Source organism: Aquarana catesbeiana, linkage group LG06 (genome assembly GCF_042186555.1).
Source record: "Aquarana catesbeiana isolate 2022-GZ linkage group LG06, ASM4218655v1, whole genome shotgun sequence".
In the NCBI taxonomy this organism is placed as follows: domain Eukaryota; kingdom Metazoa; phylum Chordata; class Amphibia; order Anura; family Ranidae; genus Aquarana; species Aquarana catesbeiana.
Genome location: NC_133329.1, coordinates 20084220 through 20111682, shown reverse-complemented (window position 1 = coordinate 20111682; position 27463 = coordinate 20084220). Strand labels below are relative to the sequence as shown.

Below are 27463 nucleotides of genomic sequence, written 5' to 3'. Positions count from 1 at the left end.
AGTAGCGGTGGAAAGCCGAGGACGTCATATGACGCCCACCCAGGATGGGAGATCCCATCTGTGGGTGTCATTTGACTATGACTGGATATAGAAGCGGTTAAATACAATGTTTTTGGCAGATACAGGTTAAATACATTTGTTCATGCCTATTTGTATAAAAATATGTTTTGTTCATTGCTGTCTAGATGTGCTTGCAACTAGAATGAAATGCAAGCTTGATTCAGTGTAATGTAAGGAGAGGACACTCAGCAGCTGTGTACACATCTGGACGCAGGAGCTCTAATGTGGGATACAAGAACAAACTTTTTAAGGTGTCCCACACAGGTGCTCCAGTGGATACTTGGGGTGTCTCCATGTGTGAAAATTGTCAGCAAAAGGTAAGTATTCCAGCTTTAATAAGGTACAAAATCATGTCTTCAGCTTGGAACTCTGCCCAAAACAGACAATTGTACCCCACTTCTGAAGTAGAATAGTAAAGTATCGAACCAGGCAGAACTTCAGCAATGCAGGTTTATTAACAGCTGATAACATACAGGTTTTTTACAATGCAAGCATATTAGATATAGGTATTCTTATCCTCTAACCAAATTGAAACAATTGTGAATTGTTCTCACCTTGAACCAGAATGGGTCCTTTCTGCCACTTCTTGGGAACCCGTCACCTGATAGGGACCAGTGGATCAGCCAGTGGTCTGGTCCCCTCACAGAGTTCTGGGTTCCAGCTCGACCAAGTTCGTGAGGGAAATTCACCTGAGACCACATTCTGGAACAAGTTAAGAAGTCTTCTCAGACTCTTACGAGGAGACAAGTTATGGACAGATACTTGCCCATTGGTTCTGACCTCTATGACCCTTGCAATAGGGCAGCATACACAGAGTTCAGCCTTATGAGCTCCTATCTGACTTGTCTGTCTAACAATTGTAGGACTTGCATTTATATACCCTTTTACAAGTCTTATCTTAACCATCTCTCTTACATATGATGGGTCACTAAGATCTACGTCAATGTAACTAACCATAAATCTGACACCTGTTCTACAACCAGATAAACTTAATTATTGCCAAAATTCCTATATGTTCATTAACCACTTCAGCCCCGGAAGGATTTACCCCCTTCCTGACCAGAGCACTTTTTACAATTTGGCACTGCATCACTTTAACTGCTAATTGCACGGTCATGCAATGCTGTACCCAAACTAAATTTGCGTCCTTTTCTTCCCATAAATAGAGCTTTCTTTTGATGGTATTTGATCACCTCTCTGGTTTTTATTTTTTGCGCTATAAATGGAAAAAGAAAAAATTTTGAAAAAAAATGATATTTTCTACTTTTTGTTATAAAAATAATCCAATAAACTCAATTTTAGTCATACATTTAGGCCAAAATGTATTCGGCCACATGTCTTTGGTAAAAAAAATGTCAATAAGGGTATATTTATTGGTTTGTGCAAAAGTTATAGCGTCTACAAGCTAGGGTTCATTTTCTGGAATTTACACAGCTTTTAGTTTATGACTGCCTATGTCATTTCTTGAGGTGCTAAAATAGCAGGGCAGTACAAAACCCCCCAAATGACCCCATTTTGGAAAGTAGACACCCCAAGGAAATTGCTGAGAGGCATGTTGAGCCGATTGAATATTATTTTTTTTGTCCCAAGTGATTGAATAATGACAAAAAAAAACAAATTACAAAAAGTTGTCACTAAATGATATATTGCTCACACAGGCCATGGGCATATGTGGACTTGCACCCCAAAATACATTCAGCTGCTTCTCCTGAGTACGGGGATACCACATGTGTGGGACTTTTTGGGAGCCTAGCCGCGTACGGGGCCCCGAAAACCAATCACCGCCTTCAGGATTTCTAAGGGCGTAAATTTTTGATTTCACTCCTCACTACCTATCACAGTTTTGAAGGCCATAAAATGCCCAGATGGCACAAAACCCCCCCAAATGACCCCATTTTGGAAAGTATCGATTGATACTGCACTTGGGTGGGCTGGGCTGGGCTGGGCCGGGCAGAGGGGCAAAACGCAGGTGCTAGCAGGTATCTGGTCTGATCCCGCTAACACTGCATTTTTGGGAACCCTAAACTGCTGGGGATGCTAGTATAGATCTGATCGGATCAGATATTGATCCATTCAGATACTATACCACTAAGGGAGGCGTATGCTGCATGTGTGGGTGTTAGCACTACTGGCGTTAACCTGACGCTGCCTGGGGCGATGCATATCACCGCCGGGCGATCAGGGGGCTAAACCTTTATTCGGTAATAAACGGCGGGTGCCCTGAAAAAAATAAAACAAACTAACCAGCGTTCCCCGTAACAGTTATACAGTGATCAGTGGTGAAAGGGTTAACTAGGGGGCAATCAAGGGGTTAAAACCTTTATTAAGTAGTATATGGGGGTCCCTGAAGCTATAAAACGCTGACAGCGAACCTAAATATTTACCTTCCTAACTAGCATCACCAGTGACACTAATACAGCGATCATAAAAATGATCGCTTAGTGACACTGGCGACGGGGGTGAGCAAGGGGTTAAAACTTTATAGGGGGGGTTAGGGGGGTACCCTAGACCTAAAGGGGGCTAATACTAACTGCCCTACCACACTAACTGTCACAAACGGACACCAATGCAGTAATCAGGAAAAAAAAAAAAACTGCTTGGTGTCAGTGTGACAGGGGGGCTGATTGGGGGGTGATCGTGGGGGGATCGGGGGTGTATTGTGTGCCTGGCATGTTCTACTGTGTGTGTGTGTGTGTGTTTTACACTCACATTGCAGTCTTCTCTCCTCGGCGCCGGAACGGAAAATACCGAGCCGAGGAGAGATGACATAATTTCCTTTTCTGCTGTTTAGCATACAGCAGCAGAGGAATGATTCTATTGGCCGGGAGCGATCGAGAGGGGGGGCACAAATTGATGGCCTCCCCCTCACCTCCGATCGCCGCTAAGACAAACGCTGACCGCCTCAGACACCGGGGGGGGTCTGATCGGACCCCCCACCCACGGGAGGCAGATCACGTACAGGTACGTGATTCTGCCTGCCCGTGCCATTCTGCTGACGTATATCAGCATGAGGCGGTCGGCAAGTGGTTAAAGTGATTTATAACGGGTTTTGTCCAATTAAAAACACCTGTGTAGAGACAGTCTGTCACCCAGCTATGTTATCAAACTTTCCTCATCTTGATAAGATTTAACTAGGTTCAAGAATTACAGATTTATGACTTTTGGGAAAATTAACTTTCAATAACCCCACCAGATGTTTTATATGTTTCACTATATGCATGTATTTTAACAGTTTTAATGAGGGCACAAGCAGACCTTTGTTTGACCCTGTCATACTTAATTTAATGTACTATACATAATTTTAATTATTTCTAAACCACCTGTTTTCTTATCTTTATGTGTCTGATTTATATGCATTTCAAAGATTTGAGACAATTCTATATAACTTAAATCTATTCTAATAAATTTTCACCCAGTAGACTATCTTAATACATTTTCGAGAACACCTGTGTACAAGTACTTGTCATAAAGCAGAGGTCATTTAAAGTTCAACACTTAAAAAGACTTTCTAAATCTATGGAAAACACAGTATACATTATTAAAGATTAATAATTGTTGCTTTACTTATTGAATAATAATATGGATAAAAACACTTATATGTAACAATAATAATAATAATAATTATTATTATTATCAATAAAATATATGTAAATCAGTATGAATAATATGAAATACATTTGCTAATATGAGCTTCCACAACACTTCCCAGCAATGTTTCATATTCCTATTTCTGGACTCAAATATCTGTGCGCTGAGTATACCTTTTGTTTCATTCTCATAGGGGAGAAAAGACTCGGAGGGCACCACTCAGAGGACACCAGGAACCCCCCACCTCAGAAAAAATGGGAACTCAGAACAAAACCATACCCCGAGGATCTGGAGGAAGGAGAGGTGGAGGAAGTGGGCGAGATTGTCACCACAACAGGTGAGTGAGTGTCTGACACCCCAGCTTCAGGTAATATACTGTATGTATGCCTGCATATTTATAATACATGTTTTTACTCTGATTTTTAGGTGATGTGCTGGTTGTGGAAGAGCAAGCTGAACATTTCACAAGTGACAGTGCACAAAGGATAATCCAGGACATCATAGTGTAGAATCGTGAAATCAACATCATAATCATCAATGTTCTTGAACAACAAATGAAGAACATGATTGATGTGTTGTGGAGAATCTAAATATCCTCCAAATGCCACCATGTATACATTTTTTGTACTAAACAAAAATATTTTTTGTACATTTTAAAAGCCAAACTTGGTGTGTCAACATGTGCTATCTGCCATCAGGGGATATCAATGTACGCGTTTTGTGGGTGCAACCCCTTACTCGTAACTCTATTAGGTGAGAGGAAGGGGTTGCACCCCCAAAACACGTCCATTGATCCCCCATGATGGGGGATAGCACATGTTGACATTAGACATGGGATCAGGAGGGAAATACCCATTTTTACTCCCAAATTGTGTGCATCTTCAAAATTTGGCTTTTACAGGGGTGACATCACCCCATCTGATAAAGGCAATATCAAGACATTATTGACACTATAATGTCTTATATTGCCCTCAGTTTTTATACGTTGAACTTTGTAAGTTGCAGAGTTGTGTATGTTATGTTTAGAAACGTGCCTGTTTCCAAAAATTTTTTATAACGCACATGTGAATGTGCACAGAGTAAAAAAAGTTTTTACAATCAACAATGTGCGGCTTCCTCTTTCAATGCTCAATACCAGTTTTGGAAGTAATTTTGTGTTTACAGTGACAATGGGGCTTATTTACTAAAGGAAAATCCACTTGGCACTACAAGTGCACTAGGAGAACCTAGGAGACAACCAAAAAGAAACACAAGCAATAAAGAAAATTCAAGATTTTATGAGAACATTTTTTTTAATTAAAAACGTATTTACACATTGTCTGGCATAGCAATGCCCCCCTACCCGTAAAATAATTGACATATTTCTGCCGAACTTCACGGGTGCTTTGGGGTGCCAAGCCAGGACAGGCAGCATCCAGGCCTGTCAGGGGATTCGCAGGAAGTCCGGCCTCAGGCCGAACTGAGGCAAGGTAATTTTGGGCATTTTTCCTTAAAAAATTGTGCAATATGCAGCAGGATAAGGTGATGTGGTTAATTTTGTAGTCTGCCATATGTATTGCTGTCAGAAACAGGCGGAACAGGCTGGCCATTTTCCCGAAGGCATTCTCAACGACTCTTCTGGCTTTGGCCAGCCGGTAGTTAAAAACCCTCCTCCCGGGGTGAGCGTCCCCTGAGGGAATGGCTTCATCAGGTGCTCACCCAGACCGAATGCTTCATCAGTATTAAAGATGAACGGGAGTCCTTCAACATTGTCCGCAGCAGGTGGCAATGCCAGGCCACCAGTCTGGACACGTTGGTAGAACTCGGTCTGGGTGAAGACTCCTCCATCCGACATCCGGCCATTTTTCCACACGTCCACATAGAGTAACTCATATTGTGCCGACACCACCGCCATCAACACTATACTATTAAAACCCTTATAATTGTAATAGAAAGACCCCGAATGGGGTGGTGGCATGATGTGGACGTGCTTCCCATCTATAGCCCCTCCACAGTTGGGAAAGTCTCAACGGTCGGCAAAATGGGAGGCCACAGTCTGCCATTCCTGTGGCGTTGAAGGAAACTGTGGAGTCAAACCAGACAAAAAATATTATTACTTTTGCTCATGACATTGCAAGCAGATTACACAAAAACATTCTTGGTCAACATCAGTATAACATTTATTTTAAGGAGTATTTAAAGACAAAAATATAAGGTCCACTTATCAGATTCCTCACCCCCTCTGATGGCCCATTGTAAAAATTTTAGGGGGGGAGAGGGAGGGTTCGAGCTGAGTTTGGGACCCAAAAAAAAAAGCCTCTGACACTCTGCCTGAATTTAGGGACAACAATAACATTTGGGCACATTTAGGGGGTGTTTAAGGTAAAGCACTACTAAGGAGCTGTCAAAATACATTGTTAAGTGACTAGGCTATAGGTGTATATGGGCCCAGGATAGCATGCTGGGGAGGTTAGTGAAGGAAAATATGCATGAAGGAAAAAAAGGAGCATTAAAAGATTACAGCATGCATGAGGATAAAGAGGACATTCACAGCATATTACAATCATGGTAATTAGGGAATAATGAATGAAATACAATAGATTAGCATCCATTAAATACATAGAATGTGATGTTAAAGGAGAAAACTTACCTTAATATAGTCCTTCTGCAGGACCTGTATAATGGCAGGTGTCTGGAATAATGATCCTCAGAACCTGGGGGGAGATGCCTGTAGAGAATTGGAGGTCCTGCAGACTTCTCCCCATCACCAAGTACTGCAACATGGCAACTATCCTCTGTTCAGGAGTGATGGCTTGCCGCATGCAAGTGTCCTGCTTCATAGTATAAGGGGTCAGCAAAGCCAACAGATGGTAAAAAATGGAGTCCGTCATCCAGAGAAAGTTCCTGAAATCATAAGGATTATTCTCCTGGATCTCACGCAGGAAAGGCATATGAGAGAATTGGTCACGCTGGACTAACCAATTCTTGGTCCATGAACTCCTCCCCACCCTGTTCATGGACTGGGCTTGGGTCCAAGTATGAACCCCAACACCAAGCCCCCACACAGCACGAACTCTACGATGAGTATGTACCCATAACATGGCTTCAAAACAGTCGGCTGATCAGAATGAATGAACAGAACGCACTGAAGAACAGCAAGGCCTGTGAAGAGCGAGATGAAAATCAGAAATGAGCAGACAAGAACGCACTGAAATACAGATACGAACTGACTAGATGCACTGAAGAAAAGAGACAAACCCCACAGGCACAAACTGAAGAGCAGTAACGATCGGAAAAGCACGAGTATGAAAAGCGCAAATCGTCTCTCACCAAACTTCTACTAACATGAGATAAACACAAGATTAGCAGAAGGAGCACTGGCTATTGAACTTCCTTTTTCTAGTGTCGTCGTACGTGTTGTACGTCACCTCATTCTGGACGATCGGAATTTGGTGTGAATTTGTGTATGCAAGACAGGTTGAGCGGAATTCCATCGGAACTCCATCGGAAAAACCTTCAGAGTTTATTCCGACGGGAAAACCGGTCATGTGTACAGGGCATTACCGAAGTTAAGTAACTTTTAAGCATAAGATAGGAACCTCAAAGAAAGGGGATTTTTAAGGCAACAATAACAAAAATATAAAATTTGAGTAAATTTATTGATACAAAATTAGTATTAAAAGCAAATATAATTGAATCACAAATACAATTTACATAAAAGAAGAACAATATGATATGTTACAAACATGTAACATATCATATTGTTCTTCTTTTATGTAAATTGTATTTGTGATTCAATTATATTTGCTTTTAATACTAATTTTGTATCAATAAATTTACTCAAATTTTATATTTTTGTTATTGTTGCCTTAAAAATCCCCTTTCTTTGAGGTTCCTATCTTATGCTGTATAGGGATGATGGCAACCTTTTCATAACTATTTTGAGGAGTCTACACCATTTTTAAGTAACTTTTAAGCGTCCTGTATTTTTACTGTTAAAGATTGGGACCCATGAGACAAGGAGTACCATTTCAGCTGGGTGTAGTGGAGCAGGATGGCACCATATCTTGGAGTCTGTGGCAGTCAAATGAAAAAGGACTGAGAGCAATACCCATTGGCTTTTGGGCCAAACAACTGACAGGGTCACAGAAGAGATACACGCCCCTAGAGAAGTACCTGTTTGAGGCCTACACAGCACTTAAACATGTAGAGACCATTACAGGAAAGTCACCATCACCATCCATACTGCATTGCCAATAGCAGGATGGGTGAGTGATAATTGACTGACCACTAGGGCAGCTGTAGCCCAGAACCACTGATGAAATGGAAGTGGTACCTTCAAGAAAAAGGTGGTATCGCAACTGGGGATGTCAGAGACATTTAAAAACAATTGGCAGGGCTTGTCACTTTTACCAGCACCCAGCCAGAAGAAGAAATTCCAATGCTGCAGTCATCTCCCATTGAGTCTCTGTCAGAAGATATGAAAGGGTCAGCATGGCTCACCAATGGTTCAGCCATAGTCACCTCGTCTAGGTGTAAATGGACAGCAACAGCCTACAACCCAAGTACAGACACTGCAGGAGACCGGAATTTGAGGGTCCAGTCAGTATGCAGAATTGAAAGCTGTAGTAATGACTCTTCAGGAAGAACCTTCTTCCCATGTCACTATCTACACTGACAGCTGGGCGGTGTTTAAAGGACTGACAACTTGGATGCCCACGTGGAAGTCCACTGAATGGATGAACTGTACAGTGTGTGGAGAAGTGCGACAATGGCCATTGCAAAAGTATTCCACTGGGTTGATTAAGAGGGGAGAGAGGCCTGCAGAGATTTTGCAGATTGACTTCATCAGTCCCCTGCCCTGGGGAAACAATGGACTGAGGTATTGTTGCACTGCAGTAGACACCTATTTGAGACTTCTACTTGTTCATCCTTGCAAACATGCAGATCAAGCTGCAACACTTCAACTACTCCAGAAACTTTTTGCTTAAGGTTGGCCTAAACCAGTCCAAAGTGATAACTGCTCACACTTCACCGGATCAACAGTACAGCAATGGGCAATAGATTCTGGAGTGTACTGGTTGTGCCATATTCCATACCATCCACAGACAGCTGGTTTGATTGAAAGATTTAACGGGCTATTGAAGGACCAGATACGCAAACTTATACCCATACACTAAGGGGGTGGAAATGGGTCCTTACACATGCAGTCATGTTGTTAAATTCTAGGCCAATAGCCAAAAGCATACCATATGAGAGGATGGTGAGGTCTGGGGCACAGACTCCACAGCTGGAGTGCAGATTTCAGTATTTATGTAAGGATCCTAAAAGAACAGGGCTTAACAAGTACCAAGGTACTGCTTCCCATGACATAAAAACCAAGAGTGACGTATCTGAAGCTGAAGCCTATATAGTAATGAGAGGGAATCTGGCAGGAAGGTTTGGAGTTATATTTGCATTGGCAGATGAGCTTCAGGATAGTGGCTGATACTTGGTTAGTGGATACTTCTCAGCAAGAGTGGAAAGTGAGGCTCTATAGCAGGGATATGCAATTAGCGGACCTCCAGTTGTTGCAGAACTACAAGTCCCATGAGGCATAGTAAGTTTCTGACAGCCACAAGTATGACACCCAAAGGCAGAGGCATGATGGGACTTGTAGTTTTGCAACAACTGGAGGCCTGCTATTTGCATATCCCTGCTCTATAGGATCAAATTCCAAATAAAACAGCAATGATCTTCTAGGAAATATCAGAATATTTCCTCTCCTCCCTATTGATGTTCTTTGGGAGGGTCAGAAGTGGATACAGGCAGGTGGCAAAGTGTTGATCAGAGATCCTGGCAAAAAGCCAGTTAGAGGATAGATTGTAGCTGAAGGGCCAGGGTCTACTGTTTATTTATTAATAGAAGGGACAGATGATCTGCTTCATTTTCCACTCCACAGACTGTCTCCAATTTGATCCATAGGAATACCAGAGAAAAGTGGCTTCATGATGGACAGAATGATGGAAGACCACAAGAGCTGTGGAGAGCAAAGCCTTTGATGTGTTGCAAGCCTGGACTTGTTTCAAATGTACTTTCTAAAGAACTTTTTCAAAAGACTGAAACACCTTCTCAGTGACAGGAATACAGGAGGGGGTTGCCTTCAAGGCAAATTATTGTTTAGTAAGAGTTATTAGTAATGAGTGGAGTCTGAGAAAAAAATCAAGGGTAGAATGTGTTACATTTCATATTAATATAATTTTTTTTCCTTAGACTTGCACATTTACACACTGCAGAGGTCTGAGCTTCCCTGCTTATACCGAAAAAGTGAAACAGTCTGGCTGTACATTCCATTCACAAAGGTTTTGTATCATTTTTTCACCTTTCTGCCTGTAATCTGTGTATTCATATTCTCCAGCGTGATGTCCCATGCCGTTGTTACATTATGAAATGTCCTCTTCTTTGAGAGCCAGCAACTGACACTTTGCACAGCTGCTGGCTCTTAACTCCCGCAGTCAGGGTCCAATCAGAGTGGCTCCTGATCATGTGACCTCTATATAAGCTGTGACCTAGTTTTCACAAGCAGCCCGGAGGCTCCACTTATAATATGAAGGCCTCTAGGGAGCTGATGAACATTTCCACCACCTTACAATAGCATATGAAAGTGAGTGGCATATTAACATGTTATCCCCAAAGCTGATGTGTTCAAAGCAGAAGAAAGGGGCATTGCAGTTTGTGTATTGGGCTGTGTAACCGCAGACCGGTCAGGGTGCCCATGCTGACCCGTGTCCACAGCAAAAGTGCCTACAATAGGTGCGGGAACATCAGAACTGGGCCATGAAGCAATGAAAGAAAGTGGCCTGGTCTGCTGAATTCAAGAATGGTTTGAGGAATGGTTTGAGGAGCACAACAACAACAACCACTTTAACTACTTGCCTACCGGGCACTAACACCCTCTTCCTGCCCAAGCCATTTTTCAGCTCTGTCGCACTTTGAATGAAAATAGTACGGTCATGCTACACTGTACCCAAACACATTTTTTATCATGTTCTTCACACAAATGTTCTCAATGGGGATCGATTCCCATTCAGAATGTCACCTATGACGAAACATGTCTGGGAGGGCACGCACCGACTTCACCACGCTGTTGAGAAGAGGACAGGCTCCTGTGTTTGCCGGCCAGCATTGATTTTATGCAATCTTTTTATCTTCACATATGTAAGTGCAATACCACTTTGTTTTTAATAAATTGGTATACAGTGTCACGCTATGGTCAGTCTATCTTCTTTCTGAGCCTACCCTGGGTCCATCTCCGTATGGTTATGAATCAAGGAGACACTTAGGGGGTTGCCACTACCGAGTCTATTCCTGTGTGTATTCAGCAGCCATCCTGGAAGACAAAGGCCGTGGCTGGGCTATAGCCAAACGCCCCTTTCTGCTTACTATCTGGTAAGCAGGCATTTTATATGGTGGCCGGGCACTTTTTCCTAGATGTGGAATCACTGTGGTGCTAATCAACTTTTTGAGTTTATGGACTATTCTCATCAATAGTGATCTATTTGTTTTGGGCGCAACCATCCTTTATTTTTATCTGTTATTTGTGTGTATTCCACATTTGAGTTGCTGCCGTTTCTTTAGTTTAAGTCTTAGCGCAGTTTTTCCTTCTTCTATTTTACAGAAAATGACAGCGCTGCAGATTGAAAAGGAAAGGTAAATTTTAGTAACATTCAATTACAATATGACTTGTGTTGCAAATGTATATGCTCTATTATTATTATATATTTTTTTTATATTTGCTATTTTTTTTGTCCCATGAAAGTGGAGTTACCCTTTTAAACTCTTACTCATTCACATGGAGGGAGGTGGTATGTGGGGATCCCCTTATTGTTAAAGGATGCTTCAAGGTTCCAAAACCTAATGCCTGCAGACCACCACAACTACAGGGACAATGTTGTGTGGAAGATGTCCTCACCCCCCCATCAAGGTATCCCCCATGTGTAAAAGAGGAAGTAAACCTTTCCCCTGCAATGTAAAAGCATAATGAGCTGCCAACGAATCCCACGATGTCCCCGCTGGTGGAAGCATCCATCTTCGCCCTTTTTCCCTCCTCCACATGCGCGCGGGAGCCACCAGTCACGGCACTCGCTGGGGAAGAAATGGCATCGGCGCACGTTTAGGAGATATTTTCAGTGTACATATAGGCTTACGTACAGTCAGGTCTATAAATATTGGGACATCAACACAATTCTAATCTTTTTGAATCTATACACCACCACAATTTGAAATGAAACGAACAACATGTCCTTTAACTGCAGACTTTCAGCTTTAATTTGAGGGTATTTACATCCAAATCAGGTGAACGGTGTAGGAATTACAACAGTTTGTATATGTGCCTCGCACTTTTTAAGGGACCAAATATAATGGGACAGATTTACAATCATTCATCAAACTTTCACTTTTTAATACTTGGTTGCAAATCCTTTGCATTCAATTACAGCCTGAAGTCTGGAACACATAGACATCACCAGACGCTGGGTTTCATCCCTGGTGATGCTCTGCCAGGCCTCTACTGCAACTGTCTTCAGTTCCTGTTTGTTCTTGGGGCATTTTCCCTTCAGTTTTGTCTTCAGCAAGTGAAATGCATGCTCAATCGGATTCAGGTCAGGTGATTGACTTGGCCATTGCATAACATTCCACTTCTTTCCCTTAAAAAACTCTTTGGTTGCTTTCGTAGTATGCTTCCGGTCATTGTCCATCTGCACTGTGAAGCGCCGTCCAATGAGTTCTGAAGCATTTTGCTGAATATGAGCAGATATTGCCCGAAACACTTCAGAATTCATCCTGCTGCTTTTGTCAGCAGTCTCATCATCAATAAATATAAGAGAACCAGTTTCGTTGACAGCCATACATGCCCACGCCATGACACTACCACCACCATGCTTCACTGATGAGGTGGTATGCTTTGGATCATGAGCGGTTCCTTTCCTTCTCCATACTCTTCTCTTCCCATCACTCTGGTACAAGTTGATCTTGGTCTCATTCATCCATAGGATGTTGTTCCAGAACTGTGAAGGCTTTTTTATGTAGAGTTTGGCAAACTCTAATCTGGCCTTCCTGTTTTTGAGGCTCACCAATGGTTTACATCTTGTGATGAACCTTCTGTATTCACTCTGGTGAAGTCTTCTCTTGATTGTTGACTTTGACACACATACACCTACCTCCTGGAGAGTGTTATTGATCTGGCCAACTGTTGTGAAGGGTGTTTTCTATACCAGGGAAAGAATTATCAGTCATCCACTACAGTTGTTTTCCATTGTCTTCCGGGTCTTTTGGTGTTGCTCAGCTCAACGTTGCCCTCTTTCATTTTAAGGATGTTCCAAACAGTTGATTTGGCCACACCTGATGTTTTTGCTATCTCTCTGATGGGTTTGTTTTGTTTTTTCAGCCTAATGATGGCTTGCTTCACTGATAGTGACAGCTCTTTGGATCTCATATTGAGAGTTGACAGCAACAGATTCCAAATGCAGGTAGCACACTTGAAATTAACTCTGGACCTTTTATCTGCTCCTTGTAAATGGGATAATGAGGGAATAACACACACCTGGTCATGGAACAGCTGAGCAGCCAATTGTCCCATTACTTTTGGTCCCTTAAAAAGTCAGAGGCACATATACAAACTGTTGTAATTCCTACACCGTTCACCTGATTTGGATGTAAATACCCTCAAATTAAAGCTGAAAGTCTGCAGTTAAAGCAGATCTTGTTCGTTTCATTTCAAATCCATTGTGGTGGTGTATAGAGCCAAAAAGATTAGAATTTTGTCAATGTCCCAATATTTATGGACCTGACTGTATAGGAAAAAATGTCACAGGTAGGGGGGGGGTTACAACCACTTTATGGGCATGTGGACGACTGATATGGCTGTGCAGCAGGCTGCAAATTTGGATAAGGGTCTGGTATAGAATATGACAGGGACCTCACGCTGTGTGGGTTTTTTTTTTTTATTTTGTGTTGGGACCCCTTGAAACTCAGACCAAACCCAAAGTGCCTACTGTGGAATTAAGTATTTATGCAGTATTTAACTCTTAATGAAAGGACCCATTAGAGGGCAATGAAAAATCTCTACATAGAATGTGATCTGATCTGTGGAGCCATTCATAGTGGATCCAGATTTCAGTAGATCCCTTTCTCATCTGGGACTTGGTACAACTCTCTTACCGTGCTTTTCTCTGCAGTAATCCAGAAATTCCTTCACATCAGACAGATCCGGCAGAGCGGTCCCCGGAGAGTGTGAGAGATGAAGAACAATGACGGAGGATCCATCAACCTCAGATTTCCATGTATCTTCTTCAACTTGAAAAATGGGGCACGGAGACCCAGTCTTAAAATCTGAATTTGATGAAAAAAGCCTTAATAGCTGTAGCACAACAATATCCTGGTCCAGGGTGAAGATGGTCAGACGTTCTCTACACTCCACTCCACTTCTCTTATCACTGAAACAACACAGAGGAGAAGCAGTGAAAGGTTATTTTATCTGTTAACATAAATATACAGTAAAAGTAATATAAAGAAATGATGTATACAGATTCGAAGCAACATTCAGAATTGACCTCTATCTGTAACCATAATGATGTACACATAAGGGCACTCATGGGCCACTGCCTAGGGCAGCAGGGTTAAAGGGGCAGCACCAGGTCATGATGATTTGTCACATTATTGTATAATTCATCTTCCGGAATTTTGAATTTCAAATAGAATGAATTCAAATTTGAATAGAATAGAAAATAATAGAAAGGAATAGAATAGAAAATAAGAGAATAGAAAATAATAGACTAGAAAAACAATAGAATAGAATTAAATAGAAAGAATATACAGGCATACCCCACTTTTAAGTACACAATGGGACCAGAGCATGTATGTAAAACAAAAATGTACTTAAAGTGAAGCAATACCTTTTTTCACTTCTGGGGTGTCAGGGGCTGTAGTGGGGGTGTCAGGAGCTGTAGAGGGGGGTCAGGGACTGTAGTGGGGGGGTCAGGGAATGTGCTTCCATGTAGCGGGGAATCTGAACTATCCGTGCACGGATTACTCAGCTGTAGCTTTAGCTTGAGAGCGACTTTATATACACTCACAGGTATGTCCTTACTCGAGAGTAAAGTGAGTGTACTTAAAGCGGGGTATGCCTGTATAAACATCTTCCAAAATTTGAATTTGAATAGAAAAGAATAGAATAGAAAAGAATAATAAGGAATAAAATAGAAAATCAATGAAATAAGATATGAATGAAATAATAAGAGTATAACGGTTATATTTTTTTCTATTTTGTTATTTTATATTAATTGTCTTTCTGTTCTATTCTCTTATTTTATTTTCTATTCAAATTCATTCTATTCCAAATATGAATTTCTGAAGATGGTTGTATTCTTTATATTCATTTTTTTCTATTCTATTCTATTCTCTTCTTTTCTATTCTATTATGTTCTATAATTTTGTATTCCATTGTTTTGGATTCTATTCTAATCTGTTCTATTTGTATTCAAATTTATTCAAAAGGTGGTCATATTCTTCCTATTTTATTCTATTCTATTGCTTCACTAATCTATTCTCTTATATTATATTATTTTCTATTCTTTTTTTTCCTATTCTATTCTAATCTTTTCTAATAAATTAATTCTATTCAAAATTTGAATTGCTGAAGATGGTTAGGTTATATTTTTTTCTATTTTATTGTATTCTTTTCTATTCTATTCTATTGTTTTTTCTATTCTATTCTTTTCTATTATTTTGGATTCCATTATTTTTGGATTCTCTTCTGCACTGTGACATATGTTGATGGGGCACTGGTGCACGGTGACAGATGTGCATGGAGCACTGGTAATACCCTGTGACCAATGTTGATGGGGCATTGGTACACTGCAAAAGATGTTGATGGGACATTGTTGCAGGGGTATTAGAGGTTGGAATGTAGGAAAAGGGGTATCAGAGGTTGGGATATATTAACAGGGGTATCAGAGGTTGGGGTATAGGAAAAGGGGTATCAGAGGTTGGGATATAGGAACAGGGGTATCAGAGGTTGGGATATAGGAACAGGGGTGTCAGAGGTTGGGTTATAGGAACAGGGAAATCAGGGGTTGGGGTATAGGAACAGGGGTATCAAAGGTTGGGATATATGAACAGGGGTATCAGAGGTTGGGATATAGGAACAGGGGTATCAGAGCTTGGGATAAAGGAACAGGGGTATCAGAGCTTGGGATATAGGAACAGGGGTATCAGAGGTTGGGATATAGGAACAAGGGTGTCAGAGGTTGGGATATAGGAACAGGGGTATCAGATGTTGGTATGTAGGAACAGGGGTATCAGAGGTTGGGATGTAGGAACAGGGGTATCAGAGGTTAGGATATAGGAACAAGGGTATAAGAGGTTGGGGATATAGGAACAGGGGTATCAGAGGTTGGGATATAGGAACAGGGGTATCAGAGGTTGGGATATAAGAACAGGGGCATCAGAGGTTGGGATATAGGAACAGGGGTATCAGAGGTTGGGATATAGGAACAGGGGTATCAGAGGTTGGGGTAAAGGAACAGGGGTTTCAGAGGTTGGGATGTAGGAACAGGAGTATCAGAGGTTGGGGTGTAGGAACAGGGGTATCAGAGGCTGGGATTTAGAAACAGCGGTATAAGGGGTTGGGATGTAGGAACAGGGTTATCAGAGGTTGGGTTGTAGGAACAGGGGTATCAGAGGTTGTGATATAGGAACAAGGGTGTCAGAGGTTGGGATGTAGGAACAGGGGTATCAGAGGTTGGGGTATAGGAACAGGGGTATCAGAGGTTGGGGTGTAGGAACAGGGGTATCAGGGGTTGGGGATATAGGAACAGGGGTATCAGAGGTTTGGGTATAGCAACAGGGGTATCAGAGGTTTGGATATAGGAACAGGGGTATCAGAGGTTAGGATATAGGAACAGGGGTATCAGAGGTTGGGATATAGGAACAGGGGTATCAGAGGTTGGGATGTAGGAATAGGGGTATTAGAGGTTGGGGTATAGGAACAGGGGTATCAGAGGTTGTGATGTAGGAACAGGGGTATCAGAGGTTGGGATGTAGGAACAGGGGTATCAGAGGTCGGTGTATAGGAACAGGGGAATCCAAGGTTGGGATATAGGAACAGAGGTATCAGAGGTTGGGGTATAGGAAAAGGGGTATCAGAGGTTAAGATATAGGAACAGGGGTATCAGGGGTTGGGGATATAGGAACAGTGGTATCAGAGGTTGGGGTATAGGAACAGGGGTATCAGAAATTGGGGTATAGAAACAAGGGTATCAGAGGTTGGGATGTAGGAACAGAAGTATCAGAGGTTGGGGTGTAGGAACAGGGGTATCAAAGGTTGGGATTTAGGAACAGGGGTATCAGAGGTTGTGATGTAGGAAAAGGGGTATCAGAGGTTGGGATATAGGAACAGGGGTATCAGAGGTTGGGATGTAGGAACAGGGGTATAAGGGGTTGGGATGTAGGAACAGGGGTATCAGAGGTTGGAGTATAGCAACAGGGGTACCAGAGGTTGGGGTATAGCAACAGGGGTATCAGAGGTTGGGATATAGGAACAGGGGTATCAGAGGTTGGGGTATAGGAACAGGGGTATCAGAGATTGGGATATAGGAACAGGGGTATCAGAGGTTGGGATATAGGAACAGGGGTATCAGAGATTGGGGTATAGTAACAGGGGTATCAGAGATTGGGGTGTAGGAAAAGGGGTATCAGAGGCTGGGATTTAGGAACAGGGGTATCAGAGGTTGGGATGTAGGAACAGGGGTATAAGAGATTGGGATGTAGGAACAGGGTTATCAGAGGTTGGGATATAGGAACAGGGGTATCAGAGGTTGGAATGTAGGAACAGGGGTATCAGAGGTTGGGGTATTGGAACAGGGGTATTAGAGGTTGGGATATAGGAATATAGGATATAGGATATAGGAATATCAGATAGGAACAGGGGTATCAGAGGTTGGGGTATAGTAACAGGGGTATCAGAGGTTGGGGTGTAGGAAAAGGGGTACCAGAGGCTGGGATTTAGGAACAGGGGTATCAGAGGTTGGGATGTAGGAACAGGGGTATAAGAGATTGGGATGTAGGAACAGGGTTATCAGAGGTTGGGATATAGGAACAGGGGTATCAGAGGTTGGGATGTAGGAACAGGGGTATCACAGGTTGGGTTATAGGAACAGGGGTATGCAAGGTTGGGGATATAGGAACAGTGGTATCAGAGGTTGGGGCATAGGAACAGGGGTATCAGAAATTGGGGTATAGAAACAGGAGTATCAGAGGTTGGGGTGTAGGAACAGGGGTATCAGAGGTTGGAATATAGGAACATGGGTATCAGAGGTTGGGATGTAGGAACAGGAGTATTAGAGGTTGGGATTTAGGAACAGGGGTATCAGAGGTTGGGATATAGGAACAGGGGTATCAGAGGTTGGGATGTAGGAACAGGGGTATCAGAGGTTGGGGTATAGGAACAGGGGTATCAGAGGTTGAGGTATAGTAAAAAAGGGGTAACAGAGGTTGGGATATAGGAACAGGGGTATCAGAGGTTGGGATTTAGGAACAGGGGTATCAGAGGTCGGGATTTAGGAACAGGGGTATCAGAGGTTGGGATTTAGGAACAGGGGTATCAGAGGTTGGGATGTAGGAACGGGGGTATCGGAGGTTGGGATATAGGAACAGGGGTATCAGAGGTTGGGATGTAGAAACAGGGGTATAAGAGGTTGGGTTATAGGAACAGGGGTATCAGAGGTTGGGGTATAGGAACAGGGGTATCAGAGGTTGGGATGTAGAAACAAGGGTATAAGAGGTTGGGATATATGAACAGGGGTATCAGAGGTTGGGGTATAGGAACAGGGGTATCAGAGGTTGGGATATAGGAACAGTGGTATCGGAGGTTGGCATATAGGAACAGGGGTATCGGAGGTTGGCATATAGGAACAGGGGTATCATAGATTGGGGATATAAGAACAGGGGTGTCGGAGGTTGGCATATAGGAACAGGAATATCGGAGATTGGGATATAGGAACAGGGATATCGGAGGTCGGGATATGGGAAAGGGGGATCACAGGTTGGGGGATGGGAACGGGGGGTCTTGGGGTAGTAGAGGAATTGGGGTAGTAGAGGGAGAGGTGTAACCATATTGAATTCTCTATTTCATCATTATCACCTTGAGCTTGTGTTCTTCTAAATTTTTCCTGTAGATCAGAGGGGCCATACTGTACAAGGTGAAGGGGGTATTTGTAGTTATGAGGGTTGGGGGGATTTCAGGTACAGGGTGGGTTGGGGTGTGTTATCTTAAGACCCCTTTCACACTGGGACGCTTTGCAGGCGCTACAGCGCTAATAATAGCGCCTGCAAAGCGCCCTGAAAGAGCCGCTCCTCACACTCCAATGTGAAAGCCCCAAGGGCTCTCACACTGAATCGGTGCACTGGCAGGACGCTAAAAAAAGTCCTGTTAGAAGCATCTTTGGAGCGGCATCCACCGCTCCTGCCCAATGAAATTAAAGGGGGAAGCCCGACTATACTGCCAGCATAGCGCTGCTGCCGCTAGCGGGGGGGGTAAATGCGCCCCGCTAGCGGCCGAATAGCGCCACAAATTTGACAGTAAAGTACCGCTAAAAATAGCGGCGCTTTACTGCCAACGCCACCCCAGTGTGAAAGGGGCCTTAGGGGAAGTTATAAAGTTTGGAGATGTGAAGTCTGGAGTAGTGGCTACACACGGTACAGAAATGGTTCACTGATATCACCATCAGGAAACCCAATCTGAGAAATGCCATACAGTCCATGTAGACAGGAAGTGGCTGCAAAGAGACCCAAAGAGATGAAAACAATATCAAAGTTGAAAATGGTTTATTATACAATAGTACGCAGAACAAATGTCATCCAGTTGAGGTTTACATCTTTCATTAGGTACACTCTGTATGACACACACCCACCACACACACTTATGGCCCCACTTTGTATATATCTATCTGGGACTCTCATTTAGGAGAGATTTAATGACAAGTCTTTTATCTTCACCCGGCTGATTTCCTGCTATCAGTTGGCATCACAGTGGAATATTTCCAGTTGTCAGTAAATAATATTATGTGTCATTAAATGTTGTGCTCATGGTCAGTAGAAGATATTTGTTGATGTTGGTGGTTCTCTCTGTGATATCTCATACCTCCGCAGTATATATAGATACAACGATCCGTCTAACACAGGCTGCTTTTTGACATCCATTGTGCTGAATATGATCTCCCCATACATCCAATACATTTCAATAATCTCTGATGATACCGGTCCATTAGAGAGCCCCGGGGGGTATCATCAGCATTGCATGCTTTGTAGTGATGAAAGGGAGGACAATTAAGTAAACCAACTTTATACATTGGGGTATACATTGGGGTTTATTTACTAAAGGCAAATCCACTTTGCACTACAAGTGCACTTGGAAGTGCAGTCGCTGTAGATCTGAGGGGGACATGCAAGGAAAATAAAAAACAGCATTTTAGCTTGCACATGATTGGATGATAAAATCAGCAGAGCTTCCCCTCATTTCAGATCTTCCCCTCAATTTACAGCGACTGCACTTCCAAGGGCACTTTCAGTGCAATTTCAAGTGCACTTTGCACTTGTAGTTTGCACTTGTAGTGCAAAGTGAATTTGTCTTTCGTAAATAACCCCCAGAGTCTCCTGTCTGAACTGGTCCTAGTATGTGATGTAGGAAGTGGACCTTAGATTGTAAGCTCTTTGAGGACAGAGGCTGATGTGAATGTACTATGACAGACCCAACCAGGACAGAGGCTTTTGAAAGGGACTAGGGGCTCAGCATTAAATTGTGAGACTGATTGTCCCTCCGGGAGGCTGCCGAGGTCTATCAGGATTGGTGAGGGGGCTTATGCCTACAGATCCCACTGCCCTGCACTTTGAACACTGTGCACAGGTAACACTCACTTGGATTACAAATAGTATTGCTATAAATCAGGAGTTGCTATCTTGCATTGGTTATCATCACTTTGCTACAATCAGGAATCTTTGTTCTGTGAGCTCCAACTTTGCCGGTGAAGACAGTGCAAGGCCTTGCTTTTAGGACATTATTGTTTATTGCTCTTAAAGGGGACATTTTACTGGTAACTATAGTACACTACCTCCCATTAGGATTAAAGGTATTATAGGGCGGCCCGGGGTTCTTCTTTAAAGCAAAAACATATCCTTATACCCATTAATAACTTGCTTAATGTATGCCATTGTGACTGTGTATGTTGTTATTATTCATTTGTCATTACTATCTGTTATTGCTGCAAGCATTATTTCAACATAGTCTTGGCCATAATCAGGATTTGGCTGACTAATCTGCTTTATGTCTGTGTGTCATTTAAGGGTATACACAACATGTCTGAACCTAGAGTGTCAGAAGGGCTGGAGGGTTCACAGGGTCATGACTGCACAAGAGAACTTGCCTTACCAAGCAACCCAAAGGGGGCAGTGCTACACAGCCAAGGACACTGTTTCTGTTTGATCTGCAATTGCCATGGATGGCTTGACAGTTTGGTTGAGGACACAAGCAAATGTGACAGTTAGGAATCCCAGCATTCCAGGAATGGAACTGTTTTTTGAAATCGTTAAATTGTTGGTTTTAGTTCCACTTTATGATTTACTGCTGGCACTCTGGGCTTCAGCAAAATGGCCACCTATCTGCAAGAAGAAAGATGAGCAATGCTGGAGGCAATTTACAGCACACATTCATTTTGGTAGCCTAATTAATAATGTGGAATTTATGTTCTTTGCTATAGAACATTATTTTGTATCATGTTGTTATGAGTAATGTTTCTCTTTAACTCTTACCTGATAATTGGATTGCTGTTTGACGTGTGCATTGTTCACGTGGTGAGTGCCGCTATTTCTGAAGTGTATAAAAACCTGTATTTCTGTTCAATAACGAGTCATTCCTTTGGTTTTTACCTCAACATCTTGTCTGTGTATGATGCTTGGGGTAAAGGGCTGACATTAGCTCTCCGCCTGCTGGAAGGGTTTGGAGGGCAGGTGGCACTGTTTGGCGGAGGCACCCAGACAGGGTGCCAGGCAGTCAATCACATGTACATGTGGCATCCTTGTCTTAAATAAATTAGTAAATTTAGCTGTGATAGGTGGTAACTAACCTGGATGAATTACAGTCTTTGTGATCATTTGGGTTTTCTTCTAAGCCTGCGTCAACTATGGTTTTTCCCTTCTGTCAATAGGTGGCAATGTTACCTTTGGCATTGGATGAGGAGCTGCAGTAAGACTGAGGTATGAATAAGTATATCTCTTTCAGCCAATCAGTAGGAGTTTCATGGCCCCTAAGCATGCTGGGAGATAGTATATATTTAGAGGAGGTCAGGTGATCGAGGTCCTCCCACCCAGAATTCTGTCTGGTGTGGCTGTGTGAGGAAGAGCTGCATTGGGTGAGGCCTGGATTCTAAGGCCTGGTCATAAGCTTGGGAGTTCTGCTAGAGAGAGCCTGTTTGCTGCCTGGGGGCATGGGAGAGGCTCTGTACGGTGTTGTGAGTTTTTAGTTGTTATAGGGGACATCTGTTGCTATGTCGGTGCAGAACATTGGGTGCAGGCCTAAGGGCCTTGTTCTGTATTGATGTCTATCTGGTTATTTTGTGTTTGGAGTCTGCTGATCTGTCTGCCTATTGTCCTAGGTAGTTTTGGGCGAATGGTTCGGCCCGAGCATGAGTTCGGGCTAAACATTGGCTGTTCGCCCCGTTCGGGGGAACACCCAAATTTGCAGGGTATTTGGTGGGTGTTTGCCCCACCGAACGCCCTGCAATGATTGGGCAAAGCTTTGCCCAATCAGGGAACAGTAAAAGCTGGTTATTAACCACTTCAATACCAGGCACTTGGACACCTTCCTGCCCAAGTCAATTTTCAGCTTTCAGTGCTGTCGCAATTTGAATAACAATTGCGCGGTCATGCTACGCTGTACCCAATCAAGTTTTTTATCATTTTGTTCCCACAAATAGAGCTTTCTTTTGATGGTATTTGATCACCTCTGTGGTTTTTATTTTTTGCGCAACAAATGAAAAAAAACAAGTTTTTCTTTGTTTCTTAAAATTTTTTGTAAATAAGTATGTTTTCTTCTTCAATGACGGGCACTGATATGGCTGCACTGACGGGCACTGATAAGGCGGCACTTATGGGCACCAATGAGGTGGCACTGATGAGGTGGCACTGACGGGCACTGATGATGGGCACTGATAGGTGGCACTGATGGGCACTAATAGGTGGCACTGATGGGCACTGATAGGTGGCACTGGTATGCGGCACTGATGAGCACTCATAGTTGGCACTGATGGGCACTCATAGGTGGCACTGATGGGCACTCGTAGGTGGCATTGATGGGTACTTATGGGTGGCACTTATGGGTGGCACTGATAGGTGGCACGGATGGGCACTGATGGGCACTGATAGGCACTGATAGGTGGGCACTGATGGGCACGGATAGGCACTGACAGGTGGCACCGATGGACACTGATGGGTGGCACTGATGACACTGATTGGTGGCACTGATGACACTAATGGGTGGCATTGCTGGGCATCACTGATATATAATGGTGCCAGTTAGTGCCCATTTGTGGGCACTGATTGGCACAGATCTGACATAATTTCACATGTGGATGGCCATGGGGTACATACCTGGCCATCCACATGTTGCCCCCTTCCCTGGTGGTCCTGGAGGCTTCCCTGGTGATCTAGTGTGGGCATCCGAGGGGGGCTGCTCTGATAAACAATCAGCGCAGACCCCCCTGTCAGAAGAGCCGCCGATCGGCTCTCCTCTACTCGCGTCTGTCAGTCGCGAGTGAGGAAAAGCCGATCAACGGCTTTTCCTATTGACATCGTGATCAGCCGTGATTGGACACGGCTGATCACGTGGTAAAGAGCCTCCACCGGAGGCTCTTTATCAAAATCGGTGGAGCGGTGTGTCAGATTGACACACCGCTCCACCGATAGCTGCGATGCGCGCCATGAAGGGAAAAAAATATGCTCTTGATACTTTTTAAACACATTTATCCCATGTTCATCTGACATTATGTGTATGGTCTCTTAACCACCACCTACTTAATGCTCTAGAAAGGCGAAACATGTACTGCCAAATGAGCAAGATGCATAGCAATTAAACGAGTGTCAGCTAATAAACAACTGATCTCTGGCCTCTTCACAGATTACGGGTTGCTCCTTTAAGAAGTTCAGTTTGAATGGTAGGTGTACACAAGGAATGAACGCTGTTAAAAGGAGCCCTCATATGCTACCGTCATGTCCAGAAGCTACACATTGTTTATTGTGAAACACGTTGACGTCACTTCCACCCAGATGCCACGCTACGGCAACATCCTCTGTGGTGCTTGTGAACCCGGGAAGGGTCATGATTGCCGGTCACGGCAAATGGAAGGAGATCATTGGTTAAAGTTTTTCTATTTTTTTTATTTTTCTGCCATCTATGTCCTCATTGAGGAGATTTCCTCCCACTTCCTGTCTCATAGCCACAACAGGAAGTGAGAGTAAGCCCCTCCAATGTGAGGGAATCCCTGCTTGTCCCCATTGGCTTTTTTTTTTTATTATTATTTTTTTTTCCCTCATTGAGGAAATCCCAGTGACGGATGAAACGCGTCAGATTGATGCCATCACGCTCTGTATAGCCCTCCCACAGAACCACCCACCAGCCCCGGAATCCCTGTCTGCGCCTCTACGTGGTCCTGTTCCCCCGGGAACAGGATGACCGGATGATTGAACGCAGTAGAATCCTGCACTCTCCAGGTCAATCATTACGCTCCCTGAACACCACCATCTGAATCCTGCTGGCGACACCATCCCCGTGGACGGATGACAGCCTGAACAGCCAGCTGGAGATGATTTGAGCAACATATGGCTTTCCTCTGGACCGGTGTGTCTTGTGTGCCTAGACTCGGGTGAGATCCTACCTTATTACATCCTGTTGAGGACTGTTACCTACCTTTGCCATATGTGTTCCACCCGTAAGCATTGATCATTCACTGACACAGCTACACTTTTAAGCCTGCTCTCATTCTCCAGGGCCCACCGCTCTTCACATACAGGCGCTTCCCTTCTCCACTTACTGTGTCCCGCTCACTCAATGTCCATGGTGAACTTTTATAAATAAGGACAGCAGCATCCATTGCTACATCAGCCCGCTGGCAACGGCTAGCTTTTCTTCCATTGACATTCAGACAGTGGACTAGACTCCCCTACAGCTGCATTTCCATCCACCCCCTTCCTATTCAATACCTATTATAATCCAGATACCTACCGGAATCATCAGCCCCACATTTGATGACCCAGTAGATGGTATTTTTTTGTATCTATTCAATAGGAGGTGTGCATGGTGTATGTTTGTGGTGGCCATCTGTGTTGGTTTATGACAACGTTGTCATCTTTTAATATTGGTGGTGGATCCTGGTTTTAAACCATATATTTTTTGATTGGTATTCAAGTGAATTTTTTCAATAAACATTATTTATATTTTGGTAATTGCGTGTTCCTCCTTGATGAATTGCTTTCTTTCTCTCTCCTGTTTTGATATGCATAATTAATTCAGAGGAACGCACCCTCATTACGGCCCAGGTGCCGCTGGTGCTAGCAATTATCTTTATCATTTACAGGCATAGATATCACTGAATCTCTGTCTGCTGTTACTATATCACTCAGCAGAGTCTTCAGTTCTGTTTTTACCCCCGTGTTATTTTCTTTCACAGCAGTCACATGATCGGGAGACCACCCCACAGATCCCAATCAGCAGCTGTGACTGAGAGCCGTCAGTGATATGCCGATCAGTGTTCTGGAGGCACTCTCTTATTTCAGAACGTCAGGCCACCATGGACACATATGTAGCTGGCCATTAAAGACAACGTTTTGTGGTGATATAAATACATGGTCAGCAGGAGGTTAAGGATGAGCCAAACTCAGTCACGTGATAGCGGTCTGCTGGCCCAATCAGCTGCACCCATGAAATTCCTTGCTCTGAAGCTGTATGCAACAAAAGGGTGAGAATGCTGGTGATGGTCAATGATGTCATCAGCATCCCCCTCCCTCAGCCACATAACACAAAATTCACTGTCTGCAGCTGACTGGGCCACCAGCCTGCTATCTTGTGACAGTTTGTTGCAGATCTAAGTATATCCTTAATGAACTAGTCAGCACACCTAGAAATGGTGACTGGGTCTTTATGTTTCAAAGTATATACAGAGAAGTATACAATGTACTTAGATTATCTTACCTTGCTCCCTCTGATTCTGCCCCCTGTCCTGATTCTCTCCTCTGTCCCTCTGATTCTGCCCCCTGTCCTGATTCTGACTTCTTTTCTTCTAGTGGTGTCTCCTCTTCCTTTGGTGCGTCCATTTCCTGGGGTCTCTCGTCTGTATATATGAGAATAAGAAGATCAATCGGTCAGTAATGTCTCTGGTTATTATCGTTGTGTTCTCGTCTTCTCCTCTTCCTGTGTAGATGTCTGTACATAGGGGAGGGCGTGCAAAGAAAACCATTACTTTCACTTTCACTTTTGTACTAATGTCAATAAAATCTTTTTCGTCATTTAATTTAGAAGAGACACCGGATTCCTGTGTGCAAGAAGAACTGAACAAATTAATGTGGTGGGCAACTACATGGCAAATGAGGTTCAATGTAGGAAAATGTAAAATAATGCATTTGGGTGGCAAAAATCTGAATGCAATCTATAGACTGGGGGGAGAACCTCTGGGGGAATCTAGGATGGAAAAGGACCTGGGGGTCCTAGTAGATGATAGGCTCAGCAATGGCATGCAATGCTAACAAAGCAAACAGAATATTGGCATTAAAAATGGGATTAATTCCAGAGATAAAATAAAATCCTCCCGCTCTACAAGACTCTGGTCCGGACGCACCTGGAGTATGCTGTCCAGTTCTAGGCACCAGTCCTCAGGAAGGATGTACTGGAAATGGAGTGAGTACAAAGAAGGGCAACAAAGCTAATAAAGGGTCTGGAGGATCTTAGTTATGAGGAAAGGTTGCGAGCACTGAACTTATTCTCTCTGGAGAAGAGACACTTGAGAGGGGATATGATTTCAATATACAAATACTGGACTGGTGACAACACAATAGGGAGAAAACGTTTTTGTGGAAGGGAGTTTAACAAGACTCGTGGCCACTCATTACAATTAGAAGAAAAGAGGTTTAACCTTAAACTACGTAGAGGGTTATTTACTGTAAGAGCGGTAAGGATGTGGAATTCCCTTCCACAGGCGGTGGTCTCAGCGGGGAGCATTGATAGCTTCAAGAAACTATTAGATAAGCACCTGAATGACCGCAACATACAGGGATATACAATGTAATACTGACACATAATCACACACATAGGTTGGACTTGATGTCTTTTTTCAACCTCACCTACTATGTAACTATGTAAGAGGAAACCTCACACTCATGTTTTACACCCATGTTAAAAACTTGCAAAAGGTTAAAGTGGACCTGTCGCTAACTGTACGCGTCTGTATAAATAAATTCTGGACATATCAAAATATACCTTAGCAGGATCATTCTTCTGAAAAAATTCAAACTTTTATAATCAAAAGCTTTCCTTGATCTTCAGTCAGTGAGTTTTCATAGGCTGAGGTACTGCCATGAGTCTGCTGCAGAGAGGAGAAAGCATTTTCTCAGTCTCACCCCCCCCAGTGATCAGACTACAACATTGTAACTTTGTAACAAGTTATAGGGTGAAAGGCTGCAGCAGGGGCTAATCTGTGTCAGACAGTTGTGAACTCAGCCAAGAACTGCAAAAGCATGAGGATTTAAATGATCTACTGTA

The 27463-nt window shown here is 43.2% G+C and overlaps 1 protein-coding gene across 1 annotated transcript in view; it reads right to left on the bottom strand.

Moving 5' to 3' along the window:
• The window catches only part of LOC141148215 (uncharacterized), a 268920-nt gene extending 242755 nt beyond the window's left edge, over nt 1-26165 (bottom strand). Inside the window, exons 1-2 of the mRNA XM_073635453.1 lie at nt 25901-26165; nt 13825-14099 (exon numbers count right to left, since the gene is read on the bottom strand). Coding sequence (XP_073491554.1) covers nt 13825-14099; nt 25901-26022 — 397 coding nt within the window. The 5' untranslated portion in view covers nt 26023-26165. The remainder of the gene's footprint in view (nt 1-13824; nt 14100-25900) is intronic.
• Between the last annotated feature and the right edge of the window lie 1298 nt (nt 26166-27463).